This window comes from Patella vulgata, chromosome 5 (genome assembly GCF_932274485.2).
Source record: "Patella vulgata chromosome 5, xgPatVulg1.2, whole genome shotgun sequence".
NCBI classification, from domain to species: Eukaryota; Metazoa; Mollusca; class Gastropoda; family Patellidae; genus Patella; species Patella vulgata.
In genome coordinates this window covers 55,615,602-55,640,982 of record NC_065883.2, presented here as the reverse complement: position 1 = coordinate 55,640,982, position 25,381 = coordinate 55,615,602, and the positions used below count along the sequence as shown (strand labels likewise).

General features: G+C 33.5%; 1 protein-coding gene across 3 annotated transcripts; it reads left to right on the top strand.

Moving 5' to 3' along the window:
- The first annotated feature begins 16 nt into the window (after positions 1–16).
- Positions 17–24,854, top strand: LOC126822041 (F-box/WD repeat-containing protein 7). 3 transcript variants are annotated; one of them, XM_050550770.2, is made up of 12 exons: positions 17–113; positions 8,660–8,868; positions 9,181–9,305; positions 9,527–9,679; positions 10,959–11,077; positions 11,352–11,503; positions 13,838–13,910; positions 14,175–14,286; positions 15,282–15,406; positions 17,082–17,157; positions 20,439–20,554; positions 21,640–24,854. In XM_050550770.2, the coding sequence occupies exons 2-12, from the start codon at positions 8,738–8,740 to the stop codon at positions 21,766–21,768; spliced, it is 1,311 nt and encodes a 436-aa protein (XP_050406727.1). In that variant the 5' UTR covers positions 17–113; positions 8,660–8,737; the 3' UTR covers positions 21,769–24,854. The 3 variants fall into 3 exon arrangements, with proteins under 3 accessions (XP_050406727.1, XP_050406729.1, XP_050406726.1); XM_050550769.2 differs by lacking the exon at positions 17–113 and adding an exon at positions 6,330–6,829; XM_050550772.2 differs by lacking the exons at positions 17–113; positions 15,282–15,406; positions 21,640–24,854 and adding an exon at positions 6,326–6,829.
- The last annotated feature ends 527 nt before the right edge of the window (positions 24,855–25,381 follow it).

Here is a 25,381-nt window from a genome sequence, read left to right as displayed (position 1 = left end):
TACATTTTTAATTTTCTATATTAAAGAATAATTTTAGTGTATGACCATGGCGTCATTAGTTACTATTTTACAACTTGACACTCAGAGACAAGTTTATGTTATAATATCATGAAGTATGAACGTTTTTTTTTTTTATTGTTTAGTCTAGAATGGCCTTTAAAGGAGCTAAATCGCTAATATTTGGGACCATTGACACAAATGGGTTGCAACGCATAATAATGTAATATGAATGTATATAAACTTAAACTGATTTATTATTTAATATGTAACAGGCATTGCCTGAGTAGAGCGAAGCTGATTATTGTCAAATATAAAACCTTCATAATTAATTTTCTCAAGTGATACAAAAAATGTTAAATAATTTAGTTTTTCCAAATTGATTTTCATTTAGATCTAAATTGTATACATTAATTTTGTTTTTTAAAAAAGAACAAAAAAGTGTGAGAATTATTTTCATTGACGTCAAAAATATGTGACGTCATTGATTAGACGCGTCATAGAAATAGTTCTGTGAGGCGCGTAATCTCGCTTGGGCGAGATTTGGTAAGTTGACATGCGCATTGCCTGTTTTGCCCAGTGTATCCGGTTCCGGTCTGATTTTTTTTTTAATCAACAGTCTGTGGGTGACAATTTCAGTTACGCTCCTGTGTTACCGGAAAAGAGCTTTGCTCAAGCACCGCGCTTCGCGCGATGCTGTAGAGCTTTGCTCTATATTAATTTATAGGGACGACAAAAAATTCAACTATCCCGTATGGCTTTAATTCTGGATAGGGCTGTTCAACAGCTTTACAATGACACCAAAATGAGTTTGATAGGCCCAATATTAATGGAGTTATGCCTAATTAATTGTCGCTAATTAACGCCCCTTTTGTCTGAAGAACAATGATGGTAAAATTCCACTAACTTTCTTAATTCTTACATGGTGGACATTTCGAAACCGGATCAAAAATTTTCTGCACTTCATATTTTGGCTCCGCAGTCCGCACCTACCGATTTCATTGAAAACTCGCAGAATTAAAGTTGAATATATATATTTTCAAATCAATATATTATTTACTCTATGCTATCCTGGTATCCGTCCCAAAAATTGTGTTGTTTTCTACTTTCATTTTGACATTTAGCCTTTTCCGCACTCGGAGCAGCTAGAGTGAAAATTCGAAAACAAGGCGAAAAGCTAGTCGTATATTTACAAAAATAACCACATTTGAAGCCGCAGTTTCGTACCAATGGACAATCCGCCGAGAAGAAAAGCCAATGCGCAAATCGCACAGGCGTATCGATCTGTGGCGTGACTCGCGACAACGAAATTAGGCCAGCGGTTTACTGCATAATCGGCGTACCTTTATTTACTATATTCAATTGTTTCCGTTTTTACTCTGATTTCAAATCAGTTATTTTTGGCGAAATACGCCAGAAGTCTCAAACGAATGGCAATCTCTAGCGTCTGGTTAGTCCAGTCTACACTGATAGTATTAATGTGCATTCTCTCCAGATAAGAATATGGCGTCACCTTTTCACATGACTTGTGGAATATGTCTAGCCAGGGTCCGTATTCAAAGGAAATTTTAAATTAGTCACTTAACTACTAGATTTCACTTACTGTGTGAACCATGGTAAATTATAAACGGATTTCTTCGATTGTGAACAAACTACTGAATAATTGTTATTAAAAACTTGCCTATGTGTTTGAAATCACCTCCGGTTGAATAAAATCCATTGCACAATTAAATATCCAAACCAAAACAAGAGTTCTCTCTTGAAAAGTCAATGTTTTTGCTTGTATTTTCGACAGTGTCCATCACAACATTACACATGTCACGTCATGAGCTAAACCATCATAATATGTTGAAGGGGGTAAAGGTTGAATCTCGTGTGTTCTAATCACAACAGCGCACGACCGTTTCGATTTTTTTAGTTTAGGCAACACAATAGCAACTGAGACAAAGACATTGATTTGGAAACAATTGATTGTCAGTCTACTAAATTTAATTCACAATGAATATATCACCAATTATACGAATACTCGTAAATATAATATTGTTTTTCACCCCTGTATATATAATTGTATATTGGATACATTGCCTTGTGAATTTCAAAACAAAGCCGGGAATTTACAAAATAATTGTGTTACCGATCACGTACAATTATAAATTTTTCTAAACAGTTTTTTGCACACCGGAAATAATATTCAGAGCTAAATAGAAAGAAACTGAACTATCTGTCGATAATTAATCCGGTGCACGGTATGATTAATTGTTGGTAATAAATTTTGGTATTTATATAAAAAAAAATAACGTTATAGGCCTATACCTATTCAATGATTCAATGGCCTCGGCTGAGGTTAATTGACAGGACTGCTTAAGTTCATCAGGAAATATTAAAAATATTCAAGGGTGAAATTAATTCAAGGTCAGTAAAACAAATATGGTTCAAAAGAAATAATCCCACCAAACTCTCTAACCAAATAATTATAATACAAGAGGGAAACAAAATACGGGACTACGGGCGTATTTATGTTTTTAAACGCCCAAACTCATTACTGGGTTTCCGAGAGGAATAGCTTATTCATACACAACCGTTACGACAGACAAGCCTTGCTTTGACCCCCCCCCCCCCCCTATACAAAATGATATATCCCGATAAGTGACGTAATTAGCTTCCATTTTGGTTATTTCTCGGTGTCAAAGTTTGTGATGAGTTCAATTTTACAAGAGAGAACTTTATTCGCTAGGACATATAGTTGTACAATGGATTTTATATAACCGGAGGTAATTTTAAACACACAGGTAAGTTTATAATAACCAAAGTATAGTAGTTTGTTCATAATCGAAGAAATCCGTTTATTATTTACCACGGTTCACACAGTAAATATACGTAACTTTCTGTGAGTTAAGGGTAAGTGTTATTCAGAGGCAATGTTAAGTATCAAATGTTCGCTTAAAGTTAAGCTGCCTTAACCACTTAACTTTAAAGGGCACATAAAATTGACGAGGACAATTTCAAGTACATGTAGCCAATGGTTACTATATCCACTTTACGGCAAGTTCACACCAATCTGATGGAAAGTAATTCAGCTTTCTTCACTCAAAGTTGCAAAAATAGACCTCCCGTAAAAACGACTTTGGCAATTATCAAAAACACTCTTTATCCCCTCAGACGCCTGTGACGTCACAGTGACCGAATGTATATTCGGAATGTTTATTCCTTAATTACCTATATATCAAAAACACTCTTAATCCCCTCAGATGCCTGTGACGTCACAGTGACCGAATGCATATTCGGAATGTTTATTCCTTAATTACCTTAAGGAATACTGTGTTTTAAAGTTAATTTTTGATAGAGTCCCTCTACCATCATGTGCAGTCCTAACCATTCGAGGTACATTTTCGTCAGAAGAGTATTGTGGTTGTAATTTCACGAGTAAAAGAGTACAGGAGTAAAAAGATGTGGTCATGCAAAATGTATCATAAAAGTCAAACATGATTGAAACGCGATTTGTAAATGATGATCCGTTATCAGAGTAGCCAACTGCATCTCGTTTTCCTGTAACCATCGTACGGCGCCTTTCTTTCTGCATGCGGATTTGACTTCATTAGGCCTACTCTGAAATAGACCGTGAAAATGAAATGCCAAAAAATATCTCAATATACTTTAGAATTAACAGTACAATTAAATTTTGTTGGTAATCATCTAAATGAAATAACAGATTGAGAAGGGTCACTATCTTTGTGTATTGATAATAATATGGCAAGTGTAGTGTCGTTAATATGTCATTAATTAATCAATCCGACTAAAGTTGCACAGAAATCGGGTTATAAATTAATTTACACCTGATGATTAAGTAATTGTCTTTTTTTTACACCGGCCAGATCAAAGACATCACTCTAGGTGGAACGTGTGCCTAATATCCCATGAACGAACTAATTGTGGAATCGTACACACATTAATTGTATAAAATGATCAGTCGTTTATAATTATTATTTACCCAAAAATCAATTAGCTTTGCTCACTGATGTTTTTGTAATAAAGTAGACTCGTATTATTTGTTGATTGGTGTTTAAACAACATTTAATTGACTTGATATGAAATCTGAATATAAATTATTCGATGGATAAACGTTTGTGATAAGATTAGGTTATATATTGTCTAACATCGTTTAACTTCTTTAGAATATAGGTATTTTACAATTACATTGACAGTTTAATCACTCAAGAATGGCATCAGGAACTCCACGTATGATCAAGTGTATTTGATATTCATGTCCGTGAATCCCATGCAATTTCCACGCCAAAGTTTAACCTCAGTTACTACACCCGTAGTATGCTTTGAACCGTACATGGTAATAAGATTCCCAGGGTTGATTGGCTGAGAAATGAGGGCGATCTATTGTTATGCATAGTCACCGGAAAATTCCATATTTGCTGTGAATTTCAAATGGAGTTGTTCTTCAAATGTTGTTCTTTTTGTATAGAAATGGTTATTATTATTATATATAGCTAATAATAAATATATTGACAAATGACTGGCACCAATTGTATTTCTGTACTTATTATAGAGACGAGTTTGGGATATCAAGTATTACGGGGTTATCCAAATTACCGGTAAATGCACGAATTGCTTGTGTCGTCTTCATTTGTCACGTGGCCTATTTAAACAAAGGACGCTTAAATGGATCTACGGCTTGACAGGGCATTTTAAATTCGCTCTAAAATATTCAAATCACAAATGTCTAATCTGTAACAATGTAAGACAATAATTCGGTGATTATGATTAGGCAGTCACGTGGTATTTGGACCGTCGCTAGACACTTGTCAACTGGTGGTGTGTATATACAGTGATATATTGTACAGCCAGTGATATATTGTATAGATAATGTATATACTATGTGTAGTGCTGTGACGTCACCAGCCAATCAACCAGATTAGCGTCGTAATTGAACAATTGAAAAGCGATTTGGCATGTCGGATACTTAAACGTTAACAGCCGAATTAATTTTAATCAGATTGGTGTGAACTTGACGTAAAGTGGATATACTAACCATTGGCTATACGTACATGAAATTTCGATTTTTGATCTTATGTGGTCTTTAAGTGACCTATGGGAGGTACCTTAAAGTTAAGCGTGTTTACATAATGGCGGCTTTAGGAGGTGTACGAAATTTATTATTTTGTCAAAATAACCGTAGAAGGCTGGAATATCCGCATATTGATGCACTTGAATTCTACAATGATGATGAATTCAAAAGAAGATGTACAGATTTAAGAAAGATAGTGTCCGTCTCTTGGCAAAATTGGTGAAAAATGATTTTGAGCCAAAGGAATATTATAATCATGCATTCAGTGTAGAGCCTTTGCATTGAGGTTTTATGCAACTGGGGCCTATCAATTTGTTGTTGGTGATGGGGAAAAGGCATCACAGTCTTCAGTAAGCAGAATGGTAAAAAAAAGTTACTGATGCGATTGTATTACGAGCCCCTGAATACATTGTAATTTCGTGTAATAATCGACTTCTACAAACAGTATCATATGGATTCTATGATTTTCATGGTGAGTAAAAACTGAGGTAATATAAATTATAAACATGAACTAGGGAAAGTACTTTATCTTTCGTTTTCCAAATTTTGGTGCCAGTTCCAGGTGGATAAAAAACGTTACCCTTTGAGCTAATTTATAAACTGAATAACATAATAACACTCACTAATGCTAAAAACTACTGATGGAATCAATTTAACTTATGCAATGTTTGTTTCAGGATTTCCAAATGTTGCTGGGGCAATTGATGGAACCCAAATTAGAATACAATCACCTGGTCAAAATGCTGAACAGTTCATCAACTGACACAGAGTTTCTGCAGTTAATGTTCAAGTTATCATTAATCATAGAGGGTGTTTTAGTAATGTTGTTGCTCGCTGGCCTGGTAGTGTCCACGATTCCTGTATTCTGCAGGAAAGTGACCTACAACCAATTCTTGCAGGTGGATCACTTGGGAAAAATATCTAGTGGCTATGGATGCAGTCGCTACTTGATGACCCCATATACTAACCTCTCTAATGAAATGCAAACTAACTACAACTCCATACATGCGAAAACAAGGATAATAGTAGAATGTTCAATTGGGGGTTGGGAGAGAAAATTTGGTTGCCTTAGCAAAAAATTACAAGTGAAGCCCACCCGTGCTTGTTCCATTATTAAAGCTTGTGCTGTTTTGTGGAATTTTGGATTTTTAACGGGTGATAACGCAGGGTATGCTACAAATGAAGATAATGAACCAGCTGACAATTAAAATGGTTTCATCCGTCTGTCTGTCTGTCCGTCACACTTTTTAAAGCAGAGATAAGCAATTTGATTGGTTGATGCTTTGGGACACGTTAACTTTAGTTCTAATTAAGTGAGAGTGAGGATACTTGATGTCTAGTTTTATCACATCAATACCTTGACTAAGTTCAATAATAAGCATTTTCTGCTTAGGGTAAGCGGAGCGATAAGCAATTTGATTGGTCGAGACTTTGGAACACAATAACTCTTTGGAGTCAGTTAACTTTGATTCTATCTGATAGAGAGTGATGAAACTTGGTGTATAGTTGATAATCGGTTTGATTGCTTGATACTTTTGAAAAAAATAAATGTGCGATTAATTAATATGTGTCATCTATTTATTTGGGGATTTTGATGGTTTCGATTGTGATGTCTCTCCAACAGCAGCAGTAGTAGTGGTTACAGTAGGCCCACAAGGAGATGTTTTGAGAGTGACTTCCAATTCTCCAAACTGTACTATCGGATCAATTGCAAAAGAACACAGATCATAAAATTAATTTTACATTGTAGCTCATGTAAGTTCAAATTTCCAATAAATTGAATTTTTCATGATCTTCGATTATTTGTGTAAATAGTATTGTAAATAAAACCACACCATAAGTCTTTGTAAATTTTTGCCCAAAGTAATTTACAGAATAATAAACTATTTTACCATGAGATGTACCATGTGTTGAAACTCTTGCTTCCATAAACTTTCTATATCTACTTGGCTACCCGATGAAAAAGAAATGGAATAAAATGAAATGGAGTTTAACTTTCTAGTTTTCTGCACTGCTTGGGCTAATGAAGACCGGCATGCGCTATGCAGTGTGCTATGAGGGAAAGTTTGCTGGGACAGCAGCGTTACTACCTGCGATACTGAATTCCAAATACCAAGGGTTCTTTTACATGCAAGCCAAAGTGGACACATGTGTACTAATAGTAAAATATTTATTTTGTCTTAAAGGCTCAATACCACTCTTGTTGTAACTGAATAATATGTCCCAATCTTTATTCTGGTCAACAAATTGTGCTATTTTACAATATTCCAATTAATTGATGATACAAATTTCATCTTAACACACCTAATTTAAAAAATTGGAAAAATTCAACTAAATGATTTGAAAAGCCTGACGTAAAGCTTTTTAAATGTGACTTGGATTTAAAAATATTTGTGAACCCTCTGGACAAGTAAAATAGGATTTAATGGATAATTTACACAACAGGTAGGACACTAACACATCTAGTACTTAGAATAAGGCTATTTTTTTATTTTCTGGAGCTGTCAAGCCAGCAAGAGTGTTATTGTCCCTTTAAATATTGGATATCAGAAGCCTGTCTTTTCCCGATAAGATCCCAACATAAATATTGATTTTAATTGACAAATAATTCGTGATTTCAATGTCGAAGTCTGGGCTATTTGAAGACAGGCACACACCATGCAGTGAGCTATGAGGGACGTTTTGCCTGGACAGTGGCGGTACGGCCTTCTCCTATTTCGAATTCCAACTGTCAAGCGTTCTTTTACGTTCACGTCAATGTGTAGCCTACACTTGACCAATTTTTTGTCCCATCCAAACAACTAAGGACTCTTTATTGCAATATTAAATCAGATGGGCTATATTAAAGCCCGGCTTTTCACAATAAGATCACAACATCAATGTTGATTTAAATTGACAAATAATTTATGATTTCAATGTCGAAGTCTGGGCTATTTGAAAACATGCACACACCATGCAGTGAGCTATGACGGACATTTTGCCTGGACATAGGCGGTACGGCCTTCTGCTATTTTGAATTCCAACTGTCATGGATTCTTTTATGTTCAGGCCAATGTGTACACTTGACCCATTTTTTGTCCCATCCAAACAACTAAGAACTCTTGATTGCAATATTAAATCAGATGGGCTTAATTCGAACTAGTCACTTCATCAGAGAAATCTTGGATGGCTAGCTGCCACGCCTAGATTTCTAGTTTTATATATTAAAGCTAAGTAAAAAAACCTACAATTCTGTCTGCGAACAAGTTACTTGTATGCCAATGTAAACTGGGGGGGTTGGATGACTGAATGGTTATATATCATAAGGTCTGTCACTGAGTCAACTGGTGTGGTTTCAATTCCTCAGTTGTACTTGACAAGGAGTAGGGTCGCCTGTCCAACCTCGTGGGTTTTTTCCGGGTTCTCCGGTTTCCTCCCACTGCTCAAGACCACTATGTGCAAGCGAATTATTGAAATAAAATTGAACCATATGTTAGTCCTGAAATGACCTAGTTTGTGTCCAGTAGATGTTAAACCCCATCTCTCTCTCTCTCCCTCTCTCTCTCTCTCTCTCTCTGAATAAAACCTACAAGATATTTTTTTCAGTCAAATACAACAGACAGCAATAAACGGAACTGAGTAAAGAAATTAGAATGATTAATAGATATTTTAAGCGATTAAGTCATGGATTTTACAAGTATCCTTCCTGAAGAAGTAACTGAACAGATTTTGTCTTATTTATCACCAACAGATTTAGCATCTGTCAGTGAAACATGCTGTAAATGGAGAGAAATAACTAATGTTAATACATTATGGTAAGTTGACAATGGTTAGCTAAAGTTGAATTCTTACTTTTTTGTCATTTTATGAATATTTATAGTCAAAGTTTTGATTGAATCCAAGTCAGGATATTATCTACTGTTGATATTTTGATTCTGTTTTCTTAACTAAATGTTAAATAAATAATTGATTTGAGTAGATTTTATTTTAGTTCTGAATGAGCTGTGAAAGATTAGATATTGCAAATGACAATCAGCAGCTTTAATAATTAAGACCTTGTTTGAAGAATTGAACCTTTTTTTTACCCTTTCAATTTTATAGTCATTGCTCAAATTGTTTATATTCAGGCTTCATCATTGTTTGGTCAGAGGCTGGTTAAAGTTTGGTCTAGCGTGTGATCTGATACACGAAGAACCATTATATCCAAAAGCTACTAATGTGTCTGGAACCTCACCAGTATTTGTACTAGAAGGTAAAAATTCAATTTTATAATCCCATACATAATTCTTATGTACCAGTAATATTTGCCATTGTTGTACATTTTAGTTCTAAAAGTAAAAAATATGGATGAGGTTTTTACCATTGGAAAACATTGTGACACATCTAGTAAGGAATTGTTCCTTTTAATCAATTTTGTAGAATTTGTCCATTGTGTTTTGTACAGATCAAACTGATTTTGTGACAATATTTCAGTTCCAAGAAAGACTTCATTAACTCCTATATGTAAGTGGAAAAATATTTTCATTCGTGTAAAACATTTAAACCGAAATTGGGCCAGAGGTTGTTATACTGTTGCACCAATTTTAAGAGGTCACAAAGAAAAGGTCACAGCACTAGAGAGTAATGGTAAGTATTGACTAAACGTGCACTATATATTAAATTATTATAGCTTATTGAAAATACTAGTAAAACTAACATGATCTATTCTTTCTTACTCAGAAAATAAATTATATGAATTGCTGAATTAAAAGTTTTGGTTTAAACAGCATAATTAAAGCCTATTGAAAAAGCCTGACCCCATCAAAGAAGAAATAAATTTCCGTAAAGTAAAAGATATCGACACAGGAGGCTCATAATATTGAAACAAAAGTGCTTCTCTATAACTCAATTCTTAGTGATGTGTTAAATCATCATGCCCCCTTGAAATCCAAAACACTAACTATTCGACCTAACAAAAAGTGGTTGACTCAATGACAGACCTTATGATGCAACCATTCGGCCATCCAAACCCCTGTAAAATGCTAGTAAATTCTCTCATAACCTCACGTTTAGATTATTGTAACTCTCTATTAGTTGCTCTTCCTGCTACAACACTGTACCCCTTAAAACTTCTACAAAATAAAGTAGCAAGAATTGTGTCATTAACCCCATCACGCTACCATATTACCCAAGTTTTAAAGCAGCTTCACTGGCTGCCTATTCCCTATAGAATTGATTTTAAAGTTCTCTTTCTCACTTATTTATCATTACATTGGCCAGGATCACCAGTCTATCTCCATAATATTTTATCAAAGTACGAACCCTCACGTCAATTACGTTCAGTAAACCAACACCTACATAACATTCCAAAATCGAAATCTCTTTTTAGTGAAAGTTCTTTCTTAGTGGCAGCTCCTAAACATTGGAATGATATGTCCATCACCACAAAAACTAGCCCAACTTTCAGTATTTTTGAAAAGAATCTTAAAACAGAGTTATTTATTAAAGCTTTTAATTGATTATAAGTTTACTTAGCTCTTAACATGTTTTAGCCTTTTAAAGAATATATCTGATATACTTTTACATGTTTTCAATATTTTTATGGTTTCTTTATAAGTTTACAGATATACTTTTACATGTCTTTTATATGTTGTGGTTTCTTTATAAGATTACTGATCTACTTTTACTTTTCTTTATATGTTATGGTATCCTATAAGTTTATTAATACAAATGTATACTTTTACATGTCTATTATATGTTATGGTTTTCTTTATTATACCTTAATTTTTTATTTTCTAAAGAATCTGTTGCTTTTTCGAATTGAATCATTGTAAAAGCGCCATAGAGCAGCTGTTTCCCGCTGGATTTTTGCGCTATATAAGTTTAATAAATTATTATTATTATTATAAAATGCCATTTTTAATAGGTCAAATTATAGTTAGTGGAAGTGATGATAAATCACTGAAGATCTGGAATATACAAACTTGTAAATGTCTTCATAGTATAGAAGCCCACTCAGATACAATTACATCTATTAAGTTAAAGGTACATAAGAATTATCTGCTTAGAAAATAAGGAATTATAAATTTTGCTTACAGAATGGTCATATTGTTGTTATAATGGTTTCAGTAGTAATTTATATAATATAATTTAAATGAATCATTAGAAATTCACAGCTTCAAATCAACCTATTTCTCCATAAAAAGAATTTGTGCTCAATAATTTTATGTTATGCCTGCTTCATAAACTTAATCAAATTTTGAGACTTCCATATACTAGATCTACGGATAAACAGTTATTAACGTCTGTTCTATTGCAGGATCGTTTAATTGTAACAGCATGTGCAGATGGAAGTATTCGATTATATGATGCCACAACTGGAAGAGAATGTTTATCATTTATAGGACATGCAGGCAGTGTAGATCATATCACCTTGGTAAACCAATACATCATTAGTGCTGGAACCGATAAGTTTGTACTTCTTGTTTTTATGATAGTTCAAAAATATAAAATATTTCTGATTATGATAGTTCTTAAAAAATATATAATATATCTCGTTGGGGAGTATTCTTTTTGTGAATACAAGTTCTTAATAAGTGCGATATTGTAGTTATCTCCCCTTATTGGACATCAACATGAATCTGTTTATAAAGTCAAGAAGCTGCTAACTATGTACAGTGGCTTGTAATTTGGTCAAGCTTTGGCAAGGAACCACTGTCCTCGACATGAAGTAGGCCTAATGCAATAGAATCTATGTTTGATTGGCTATGAATCATTAATTGATCGTTGAAAGTTAAGAGGAAATCAAATCCCACGGTCAATTGTAGGTAAAGATACATTGATCTTTATTATATGTTGGAAAATCACTACAATATTTAATGTATTTATTTACAAAATGTACCAGTTACTTGGCTCATGATAAATATGGTCACAGAACTCTTTGAAAACAAAGAAATAATAATAATATTGGTAAACAAGAATAGACCAGAGGTTCAGTGCGTGGGGGTGTGCATCAAATGGGCACAAAACCAGACCAACTTTTCTATAGTAAAATTTGGACCCAGCATGATAATTAACCTGGTAGCGAAAGAGTCGAGGCCTGTCCATACCAATGATTATTAGCCCAATGGAGAAAGAGACTAATCTAATACCCTCACCATCTGTCCGTTAACGTTTTACTTTTTCGACTTTTTAAAATTTGCTAAGTACTTGTATGTTTGGGCGGTGCTTTGGTCATCAGTATACCTGGAAATCATTTCATTTATACAAAACATTCCAATATTTATATAGATATATATTTGTTTTTATAAAAAATAAATCCAAGGCCTTTAATTTTATCTCAAAGGTCTGGTATATATGTACTGGATGTAGGCATGTTATCCCACACTGATCAGCAGTGAATATTTGCTAGGCCACTACAAGCACTGAGAGGGATGACATCGGTGCTACTTAATGAGCTTGCGATATTAACTTTTTTCAATCTGCAAATTAAATTCTCAAAAAAGTATTAGAAAATAAATGAAGGTGTTTGAAGTATATCTAGATAAAATATATTTACTATTTAGTTTAAATGGGTATATAAAATGAGTAAAAGGCACTATTCTGCTTAGAGTCGGACCAGTAAACACAACCATGTCTTATGTAAACAATGCGCGTGCCATAGAGCCAATGATGGAAGCCCTGTGATGTGACGTCACCTGTAGAAACCATACTTGAACTTATAAAGGTCAGTCATCTAATGCAGAGCTATAAGTATGTGACAAGGGTTGACTGTCCAACCTCGTGGGTTTTCTCTGGGTCCTCCAGTTTCCTCCCACTGCTAAAGAGCCCTATGCGCAAGCGAATTGAAATAAAATTAAACCATATGTTAGTCCCAAAATGACCAAGTTTGTGTCAAGTGGACATTAAACCCCACTTTTCTCTCTCTCCCTCTCCATTGAAATTCCAAGCATGAAACCACAAATTGTTTATTTCGAATCTTGTAATTGGTACACTTTGTAAATTAATAGGCCTATATCTATTGTGGTGATTTGTCAACATACCACAAAGAAAAATAATAATGTTAGGCTACCTAACCCAACTAGGTTGACAAAGCAGATTTAATAGATCTATTTCCAAGATTACAATATTCGGTCCTATAACTCACAAGTTGTAAAAGCCACTCTAGTTGGGTTTCAGAAAGATCTCTACTGCTGTCAAATGGTTATCGCATGCGCGTTGTATCATAAGGTCTGTCATTGTGTCAACTGGCGTGGTTTCAATTACCCGATTGTATATGACAAGGAGTAGGGTCGCCTGTCCAACCTCATGGGTTTTCTCCAGGTCCTCAGGTTTCCTCCCACTGCTAACGACCCCTACGCGCAAGTGCATTATTGAAATAAACTTAAACCCAGTTTATGTCGAGTGGACGTTAATCTATCTCTCTACGCTATTTTTCCAGCATGCAAAATGACCGATGTGTCTGATCTAGTTTCAGTCATCTTCCATAGCCCTCGTTCTTGACCGGCATATACGACTGACATGAAACCCATGCCATAGACCATATTCAAAATCAGACATTATTTGAAAAGATTACAGATTTGAAATAATTGTAAACAAAAGGGGAGGATATTGTATCAAATATCTATGTAAAATTATTGTTTCCAGTAATTATTAATGACAGTTAAAAAAAATGGTTGTGATTTTACTGATATTAAACCTCCTGCAAAGAAGTTAAAAAATTAACATTAGATAGTCCTTATCAGACAAGATTCCGCCAAAACCTGGATTATGTGTTGGACTGTATTGTCACTTTTAATATTGCAGAACTGTTAGGGTGTGGTCCATTCTGGACAGAAATTTAAAATGCACTATGTATGGTCACTCAGATGATATTGAGGTATAATTTTTGTAATATTGAGATAAATTTTTAAATAGCATAAAAATCTTTCACAGAATTTTGTGCACACCTCAAGTAAAGTTTGACCAAATATACCAGTTTATTAGATAATCACTAACCTCAACCAGAACATGTTTTATCAATCTGTTAATTAGTCTACATGCATATATATATATCAGAATATAAAAGTGCTGACAGACAATAGGTAGATAATGTCACACTAGATGTAATTTATTTTAAAATCTATAAATTGATATTTTTTAGTGTTTGTCTAGTAATGATAATCTGGTATTGTCTGGTTCCTGGGATAATACATTAATATCATGGGATATACATAATGGAACAATGATACGTCGCTTTGATGGGCATAAGGAAGGTAATGTGTGATTTGTAACCTTTCTGATTTTTGAGAAAAAAAACTCACACAAGTGACAGGTATCATGAATAAAGAAAAATAACCCTTCTCTTTGTACAGCAATCGATTTTACATCTGATTACCAAGCTAACATGGAATACAAACTTAACAATCAAACCATTTATAAGGGTAATGCTAGGAATAATTTTCCTGGCTGTATGTTACAGTTGTTACTTGTTTAATCATTGATGTAATATTATGTTAATGTTACAGTTATAAATAGTTGTAAATTTGATGTTACATGTTATTGTCAGTTTGATGTAATATTATATTATTTGTTTTCATTTTGATGTTATATTATGATACAGTTGTTACTTGTTGCGGGGGGTGGGGGGAGAATGGCCAAATGATTAACACATGCACGCTGTATCATAAGATCTGTCATTGAGTCAACTGGCGTGATTTCGATTCCCCGGTTGTACGTGACAAAAGTAGTTTCGCCTGTCCAACCTCGGTGTTCTCCGGGTCCTCTGGTTTCCTTCCACTGCTAAAGACCCCTACGCGCAAGCAAATTATTGAAATAAAATTGAACCATTTATTAGTCAGGAAATGACCTAGTTTGTGTTGAGTGGACGTTAAATCCCATTTCTCTCTCTCTGTTACTTGTCAGTTTGATGTAATATTATGTTCTGTTACAGTTGATACTTGTTGTCAATTTGATTTGATGTAATATTATAATATTTGTTGTCTGTTTGATGTAAACGTTACTTGTTGTCAGTTTGATGTACTATTATATTATTTGTTTTCAGTGTGATATAATATTATGTCAGTTTGATGTAATATTATATTACTTGTTATCAGTGTGATGTAATATTATGTTACTTGTTGTCAGTTTGATGTAATATTATATTATTTGTTGTTAATGATGTAATAGTCATTATATTTGTTACTCATTGTCAGTTTGATGTAATACGTTATTTGTTGTCAGTTTAATGTAATGTTATATAATGTTACAGTTGTTACTTGTTGCCAGTTTGATAAGAATAAAGTTATTAGTGGTAGTGCTGATAGTGATGTAAGAATATGGCAGACAAGAACTGGTATTTGTGTTCATGTATTATCTGGTCATACAGGAGAAATAGTAAGTTTTTGATATGTTATAAATAAGAAATAAGAAGTTTGATTTTTTTAGAATTATTTGACAAAATGCTCTAAAATATAGTTTTCGTGGTTCCCTTATTCAGATATTACACAGAATATGTTCCAACCAAAAGGTATTCCAATAATATGATGGTTATATTCAAAATGGTGGCCACATTCGGCAGTACATTTCGATGTTAGTGATGTGATGGTGTAATAGGTTAACTGTAGGTTTACAGGGTCATGGAAATCATATCTGAACGGCTAAATGTGTTATGATCGAACAAAACGCCAATAGAGTTATCAAAATCGCCATAATATCTAAGATTAGGAGACCATGGAAGAAAATGGTAATTCAGAATTCTTATAGAAACCACCTTCAAATAAAGGTCCAAGAGAATTTGTCATGGATTTTACCCAAATAAATAACCAGAAAATGCTTCATGTCAACCATTTTGGATATTTAAATTTCCCCAAGGGTGCCAGAGTGGCATCATCCAGATTCTGAATCTACACATATTAAAGATATATAATCCATCAAAAAACATTAAGTGGACTACATTTCCATGTCTTGAACTGGGGTTTGACTGCCGAACTAAAGACAGAAATAGACAATAATGTATGTGCAATAAAGCAAAGGCAGAAATCAACAATAATGTATGCACTATTCATTGAATATTGATAGTAATTGTGACAATGAAAGATTATAGGTCAAGCTCAAGACAAAATACTTTTAAAACTATTAGAAATAAAGATTTCAAGCATTATGTCTGGTTAATCTAAATGACCAGTGTACCAATAATTAGATTGTCCAGTAATAACTAATAGTGTTGCTTTAGTAACTAAAGTGGTCCATTAATAATTAGATGGTAATGACAATAAATAGCTCTCCATAATTGAAAGTTGGCACCAAAATTCACAAGTGTCATAGGACAATTACCAAGTAGCTGAATATGGTTGCTAGAACAAAGGAACATATTTTTTATATTTCAAATCAGAATTGTTGGAATATCATAGTTATGTTTCCATTAGATTTGTGTATGTTTCTGTATATCAGTTCTATTGTTTACAATTTACAATAATGGGAGTTTATTTTGTGTATATCATTATTATATTACACACATGAGTGTATTTGTATATTTGATAAAATTATGTTCTATACTGATTCTATATTCCTGTCTTGTGTTGTAAACAGTAATGTAATAATATATTTTGTGTAGTCAGTATATCGGTATTTAATTAGTAATGTGTTGTATTACTTGTAATGTGATGAGAGTTTATTTTGTATATTTCAGTATGGTGATGTAATGAGAATTTATTTTGTATTTTCAGTATCTAATATGATGAGAGTGTGTTTTGTATATTTCAGTATTGTGTTTTGATTATGGATAATGAGAGAGTGTTTTGTATATTTCAGTATTTGGGATCATGAGAGTTTATTTTGTATATTTCAGTATCATGTTTTAATGTGTTGAGGGTTTATTTTGTATATTTCAGTATCATGTTGTAATGTGATAATAAGAGTTTATTTTGTATATTTCAGTATCATGTTGTAATGTGATAATAAGAGTTTATTTTGTATATTTCAGTATTGTGTTATAATATGATGAGAGTTTATTTTGTATATTACAGTATTGTGTTATAATATAATGAGAGTTTTATTTTCTATATTTCAGTATTGTGTTGTATATAATGAGAGTGTAATAGCATCTGGTTCGTCCGATAGTACTATCAGAGTATGGTACCATACAGGTAACTTTACTATAATAATAATATCCATTAACCTTTCAACAAGAGGGGGGGGGGGATGATTTGAACATTGAAGTACTGGTACAACAATATTCAAACAGTTCTTACACTGTGATATCCAGGCTTCCTAAACCAAATATTATAATATTTCAATTAAATATCTACACTTAATATCTTTGATAAGTCTAAATCTTCATCTAGGTTCTCTAGAAACAAATTAAACCATGTTTTTCATTTATTAATTGACTAATTGGTGACACATCTATTAAAGTAAAAAGACTTTCCCCCTAATACTTTAAAGAGATAGAACGTTTGACAGGCTTATTAGAAGCTTTTATCAATAATTTTATTCTATAATGAAATAAAGTGAACAGCAGGCTGCCTTTAATGGGATTGATGAAGTTTGACAAAGAATGGATGAGTTTGTCTGAAGATGACAGATAAGAAGAACTGGAAATAATTTCTTCAGACATTCAATATATTGATTTGTCTGGATTGTCCAGTAGGATTAGGCTTATATTGATCACTAAGATGCAGAATTACTAACATTATTGCTTCCACTAACTGAATATGAGATCATCCATGCATGATTATTTTGTCCACATTAGCGAAAAGATAGTTTGAAATGACATAATGAGAATTCTATATGATTAATTATTAGATTTAGTGCTGGATAGTAAATTGTAATTCCATGAAAAAGTTATAATTACAGATAAGTTGAACATTAAAGAAGTTTTAAAATTTCTACATTAATCTGATTTCCAGTGTAATATGCTTGAATCCATCATAGTTTTTATTTACCAATGTAATGTGATTAGGTGCTTAAATTCATCCTTTATTTTGGGGGGTTTTCTTTCAAATTTAGACATAATAGTTTTACTGACAAGCCCACATGACGGTGACTAGTGAGGAATTTAAATAAATTGTAATGTTTATAGAAGAAAAAGGAAAGTAAAAAAGATTTAGAGGTTTATTTTTTTTTTTTAGAATTGGGTCTTAATCCTGGACTGCATATGGTGTGAATACTATTTTAATATCAGACATACATGTACATATATATCCATACTAGGGATGTATCTTCTAATTGTATTTGTCTGTAACCATTTGACTTTAGTTCTCCATCTTGAACAGCCCCAACATTTCTACTGAAGAGATCAAATGAAACAAAAAGGTTTAAATGAGTTCAGTTCAACACACACACTGCACTTGATAATCAGATCAAATTTTAACTTGGTCCTCATCAACAGCATGTCCGTTTCATGTAATTAATGATGTCACATTCATCTTGATGTTCCCTGTCCCAGGCTACTTGTACAGCCACTCATCCAAATCACTTTCGTTTGTTGTTGGAACCCATCTCATTCTTCTACTGTCTTCACTATTGTGAGACTTTCAAATTTGCGGGTCACTACCCCTTTCATTATCATTAGTATTCTGATGTGCAGTCATTGGAAGTGGGTTCAGAGGTGACCATTTTCAATTTTACTTCACTGAGTTTCATGAAACTGTAATTTTCTGATATCAAATTATGATGTTTTCACTCAATAGGACAATTCTGAAGTTGTCATTTGAGAATGATCGTTGTCGTGCCACTGCAAGTAGAATTTATTCATGGATTGAACTTCTTTGTATTGGGCAATTATAATGAGATGAAAAAAAATGAAAAATTGTATGCAGGTCATATAGAGCAGGACATCTATTTATAATGATTTCTTTTAGAATGATAGTGACTAATATAATTAATTATGGATAAATATTGAAATAGAATTCAATAAAATCTACATGTTTGATATAGATTAGAGAAATCTGTAGATTTATATTTGAACAGCTTATTGTATAAATTTTATGGAACATTTTCGAAAAAAAAAAAAAATGCCATCATGCCGTGGTATACATTTCGCATTGCAAGTACCGTAGTACCCTTTTGGCGCGGTAAGTACCGCAGTATTGTATCTGTACTATGATTTATCCTGGAAGTTTAGAATATGCATTTTAAATTTGTTATAAAAAGTCAAAATGTTACTTATATATAACAATTTTAATTAGGCTGCAAAGTTGTAAGTAAAACGTTTATTCAAAAGAATATTGGACACTTCCTCCTCACGCATGGCATGATGACCAATCAACGCGGCATGTACATGTAAATAAAATTATAATTCTGCTGATGCCTGGTCGTGCAACCAGCATGGAGGGATTATATCGCTTAAAATAAAACTCAAGTTGTAGAGTGCGTCTTGATTATTATTGCAATATTTACATACCGCATTGTCAAACCCACGTCATGATTTTTTTAAATTTAGTAATTATATACTTTAAAAAAAAAATAATATAAAAGCTTCCCCAGGATATTCTAAAGTATAACCGGGTACGATTTGAAGCCCCGCAAAGCAAATCTTTTGTCAGGACATTTTGCAATTTAATGCCCTGGATGTTAAACCTCATTTATGTCATTTGGAAATTTTCAAGCACACAAAAAAATCATACCATGACCCTGTATACCTCGATTGCTTTATGTATCGATGGCGTGTTCCGTGTACTCTGCTCTTAAATTTGCATGATCTTAACCTGTTATGGTAGAGTCCGTCTCAATTATTTTCAAACAATCTCCAGAATGTTCTAATGGTGATAATGAGAGATGCATGTTCTCTTAAATCTGTCCATGTCACAGATATAGGAATAGAAGGCAATGATTTACTAACAAGAAACAGGACCAGAGATAAGAAAAGGTTATCGCGAGCTAGAATTGTTGCCGAGTAGATGACTTCAGAGAAAAAAATTAATCCCTTTCTAATTGTTTTGAAAGGTTTTCTATACATTTTTAATGAGGATAAAGATACACGTATATCCACATTCCTTTTGGGTGAACACTAATTAACATAGCTCCTTATACTTATGACAGAAACTTGCGAGTATTCAGTCATTTAAAGGATTTCTTTAAAGTGGCATTTATTTGCTAAAATTACTGGGATTTTGTTTTAGCTTTAAATGACGCATGCTCTATACTTAGTAACTGAGTGAGATTTACATGTACGTTGGACACAATTTTATTACGTTTCCACAAGGGTCCCCAGGCACTCCAAGCGTCTATAAGGTCGAAACTTCGCTCAGTACACAGTAAATATATTTCATAGAATTTTGTCATTCGATACCCATAGGTTTTGTATGATTTTGTTCATCCACACGGTACTTCATTATTCCTAAAATATTTGAACAAATTCAAAATGTATTGTAAAATTGTAAACTTGACAATGTTAACGTGTATGTATTTATAAATGTTTTAACAGGAGAAATAAAATCAGTATTAAGACAACATCTAGGAGTAGTAAGATGTTTGTATATTAATAGTGATAGACTGGTTAGCGGTGGAGATCAAAAGAAAATAGTCGTATGGGATTATAAGGTATGTTTTTGCCAGTAGCATTCTTAAACCCCAAGGTCTGTCATTGATGCAAGTGGCTTTGTTTCAATCCATGTTCAATCTCGTTGCTTTTCCCAGGTTTTCTTCCACAAAGAAGGACCCCTACTCGTAATCGAATTATTGCTAGTCCCGAAATGCACGTTGTTTGTGTTGAGCGGAAATTCCCTACCCTCGCCCTTTTTTGTCTCTGACTTATTTTTCATTTTTATGTTCACATATATGAAATCTTGTGAAGTGACCGAGGACAGGGCTCTCATTGAAATTTGTTCAAACTTGGCGAAGTTGTTCATTGGGATAAGGAAGGGTTTTTACAAATTGGCAGGGTTGTTGATTGTAGTGTAAGAAGAAATCCTATTAAAATAAGAACACATCATCGTAAATCACACAGTTATCGGCCCCTTAAGTGTCGAATGCGTTGTGCAGTTATCTTTCTGTTCACAGTTTTATTTGTAAGTCTTGTGAACCCTATACAGGATAGAGTTCTCTATGAAATTTTGTAAAACTTGGATGGATTCTTTAAACCAGCTCATAGTAGTAGTTGCAGGAGAGAGAGAGAGAGAGAAATGGGGTTTAACGTCCACTCGACACAAACTAGGTCATTTCGGGACTAACATATGGTTTAATTTTATTTCTATAATTCGCTTCCGCGTAGGGGTCTTTAGCAGTGGGAGGAAACCGGATAGTAGTTGCAGGAACTCTGCGATGAATATATGCATGACTGGTATGACTCCTCCAAAACTCTTGACCGTTAGAGCGTGTTAAGGTTTCCGTGACAAGGGCAGTAACTTGTGCAATTCAGAATAAGCCGAACGATACCTGCAAGTTCGAAGAGAATCACAAAAACTTATATCAAAAATATTTTCCCATTGTGCAGTTGGCAAGGTAATTGTGTGGTGTTTTCTACATTCCATATTAATAAATATCAATAACAATATAACCAGAACTCGACCATTGGCACGTCAGTGTAAGTTGTTCGTGGAAAATCTGCCAGAATTGGGTGTTTATAAATATTTATAATGGGTTATGGTACTCGAGTATTTGTGTGATATATTTCTTTGTTTTTGTAGAAAGGGGAGCTGTTGAATGTTGTTCATCGTCATCCTACTCTTTTACATCTGATGCATGTTAGTGATACAAAACTTATAACAGCATCTCCTGAAAGACCTGGAACTATAACTATACTTAGTTATTGGTAACAGACTATGAAACTATGACCAGTAACCTTAATGATGTGTAGAAATATAGCAATGTACACGACATAGATATCATCCGTATGATTCTGGACATTGAGCCTCCCTCCTATGTGCGTATTGATAAAATACATTTTATTTAAGACTCTTATGTCCGTCAAACCTCAAGAGGTCTTAATATTGTTGTGATATTTATGTAGCATTTTGCGAAAAGATGCGGCTGCGATACTCTTCCATTAAAGCACTGTGACTGCACTTTCAAGTACCACACAAAGTCTATTCTTTATTTTATATCATCCATCAATGATAGGAATATTTTTTTTCAACAGCTTGTATATATAATACAATAGCTAGCTAGGTCTTATTGCATTTAATTTGCCGACTCAATATATTCCAAACACTAGGGATTGCGTGGGGTACCAGTATTGTTAACTGGTGTACTTAATGTTACACTGGTTTTCGTTACGACACTAGACCAACAGATGACACAGAATGTCCCGTGTTAGGACGACAGTGTAAGTGAATATCTCTTTACATTTGAAATGTAAAAGAAGAGTAGAGGTAACGTGTAAATGTCTCGTCATCAACATCATGAGCTGGATAGATGGGGGTTGTGTTTAAAATATATATCAACATCAAATGTTCACATATAAATATATATCTTGCCATCTTCAGTTCCAAACTATTTCCGAATTGAACACATCAAGAAATTACCGTAACCCTTAGCAAATTTCTCGTCCCTAGCATCCATTAATGAGCTGGATAGATGGAGTTATGTTAACGATATGAGTGGACAGTCAGCTTATATGATTTAATGTATGTCAGATTGAGGTAAAGTGGAGAATGTTTTATCTGGACGTATGTTTACGGTTTATAATTGCATAAATAAATAAAAAATACTTCCAGGTAAAAAATTCTTCACTTATTCTGACATACATTAAATCATATAAGCTAGCTCCGTCTTCATTAGCCCAATATAGGAGCAGAACAGTAGGACGTTAAACCCCATTTCATTTCATTTCATTTCTCTGCCTTCTATAGGCGTCTTCAGATATAAATAATGTATACAAAATATTGAAAATACCATACATATATACTCTTCAAAAAAAAGTAGGGGACATTCAGAAACAATACAAAACTGCGGAAATGCACTGCTGTTTTTATTAGAGGTAATCAGTGTATGTTAATCACAGGCCAGTTACCTACACATGAACATAAACAGTTCATATGGGCGACTTATCTGACGCCCCCATTTCACTTGCAAAGAGATACACCGTCAAAAGTGAAAATGGACGTTTTTGATTTTTGTCTTAATAATGAGTAATTGCTCCACCAATCCTCAGACATTCAGCAATTCGTCGTGGTATGCTCCTAATCAACCGTCCAATCACGATTTGGGGCAATCTGAACCACTCCTCTTGCAGTGCCACGGCCAATTCTTGCAGTGTTTTCCGTTGAAGTTGACGAACACGTCTCCCGATCAAATTAAACGTAACACACTAAAGCAAAGATACGCAGAACAGTAAATCTTATGCAGGAACCGATAGGAAAGCAAGCATGGATAGATAAACCAGCACGCGGCAGTTTTCATCAACTCTTACTTGAAGTGTCAAATTTGACAATTGAATGAACCCCTCCCACGTGTATGGCGATGTTGCGTGTCGCATGTGCAGCTCAGTGATTCTGTTGGGGCGATAAGTTCTTCATCTGTGAACATACTCTCAAAGCATGTCAAATGTCCATGACTATTTATCACATCGCAACCTGCATAGGTATTTGCATTTCAATATCCTCTACTTTTTTTGAAGGGTATATATATATACATTCTTAGAATAATAGATTTCCGTGACAATGGATTATAAATAATATTAGGTAACGTACAACAATTAATTTACCAGTCCTTCTGGTATAGTTTGACAATAGCCAATGCAGGAATGCATCCAATGTGCACATATCAATATATATCTTCATGTCTTCTGTTCCAAATTGTTTCCTAATTCAACACATCAAGAAATTGGTACATTTAAATACTGAGGACCCCAGTTCCTTGAAGAAAATTAGAGAACGGTGATATAGTTCATACCGGTAGATCACTGGACAGTCCGAAACCTCCCGAAACTACAGCTATTCACGTGGCTCGGGTAGGTTTGTGCTGGTCCAAGTTGCCTTAGTTAGGCGCGGTTTTGGGTGGTACAAGTGCCATAGGTTTAGTGTAAAAAGATTAGAATCCTCCGAATTCGGACGAAGATTTATACATGTATATATTTATACATTCGTATTAGGTTTGAAATTGTAACTGTTTTATAAAGTATTGAACTAAGCCGATCCCCAACATTTAAATCAGATTATTCGTCTTCCCAATTTCACATTTAATTTAAGAAGACTGAAATACCAAAGAAAACTAGAAAATAAGTATTACTGTAAATGGTATGTTCTCTATATAAAATAAGTATTACTATAAATGTTATGTTTTCTATGGAGAATATATACTATTGTAAGTGTTAACTTTTCTTTTCTATATAAAATAAGTATTACTATAAATATTATGCTTTCTGTACAAAAGAAGTATTACTATAAATGTTATGTTTTTTGTACAAAAGAAGTATTACTTATAAATGTTATGTTTTCTATGCAGTATAACAATCACTATAAATATTATGTTTTCTATATAAAATAAATATATGTTTCTATATAAAACAAGTATACTATTCAAGTTTATGATTCATATAGATATTGTTTTATTTGAGTTTCTAATTTAAAGAAAACTTTATTTTAATAATTGATTTTTTTAAAATGCTAATAAATGATTTATTTTACGGTTTCAATATTTGTGTTACAAATGGATTAGTTCATATAATTTTCACCAGTATCGGCATCGCGTACCTTCATCATAATCAGCATTAATACCGTTATATAAGAAACAGGACGATGATGACTACGACAATGACAACTCAGTAAAAAAAATCAATACTTGAAGCTAATTGATACTACGAGTAAATGGAAATCGGATAGGTTAGCGTGTATGCTTTTATTACATCAATTGAAGAATTCGAAAGTTAGAATTTTATTGCATCGAAACTTCATTTGAGAACAGCATGTGATATACAACAGTATAAAATAAAAGTACATATCCCAAAAGATAGCTTTGTATGGGTTTTAAATTGACATTTTACTGAACTGACATAGATTTTTAAGACCCCATACCTATGCCATGACCTATACAAGATGCACTCGTGAAATAAAAACTGAAATCGTTGTATTTTTTATTATGAAATGTCTTCCCGACCACACATCTGTTCAGAAAGTTTGATGTAATTTGATTGTGGATGGTGTATTTTCTTAGTAAACACATTTCTATGTTCAACCCCGAATTAACGTAGACCCGTAGACACAACGAAAAACAACCATTATTTACACATTTGGATTTGATAAAGATAAACATAAATAGATGACGTAAAGAGCAAGTTTATCTTAATCTGCTAAGTGGTTGGAATTGTAAAATTGTCCTATCAGACGTAGAGATTTCCCGCCACAAAAATGTCAGAAATGATTAGAATGTTGGAACTATGAAATCACAGTGCACGTGCTGAACAAAAATCCTAATTTGTCACTAAAGTTT

Excerpts from the sequence above, each read along its gene's own strand:
- LOC126822041 (XM_050550770.2), top strand. The coding sequence starts at position 8,738 with ATGGATTTTACAAGTATCCTTCCTGAAGAAGTAACTGAACAGATTTTG. Across the intron at positions 9,306-9,526 it reads ACCAGTATTTGTACTAGAAG|TTCCAAGAAAGACTTCATTA; the intron begins GTAAAAATTCAA and ends ACAATATTTCAG. Across the intron at positions 11,504-13,837 it reads ATTAGTGCTGGAACCGATAA|AACTGTTAGGGTGTGGTCCA; the intron begins GTTTGTACTTCT and ends TTAATATTGCAG.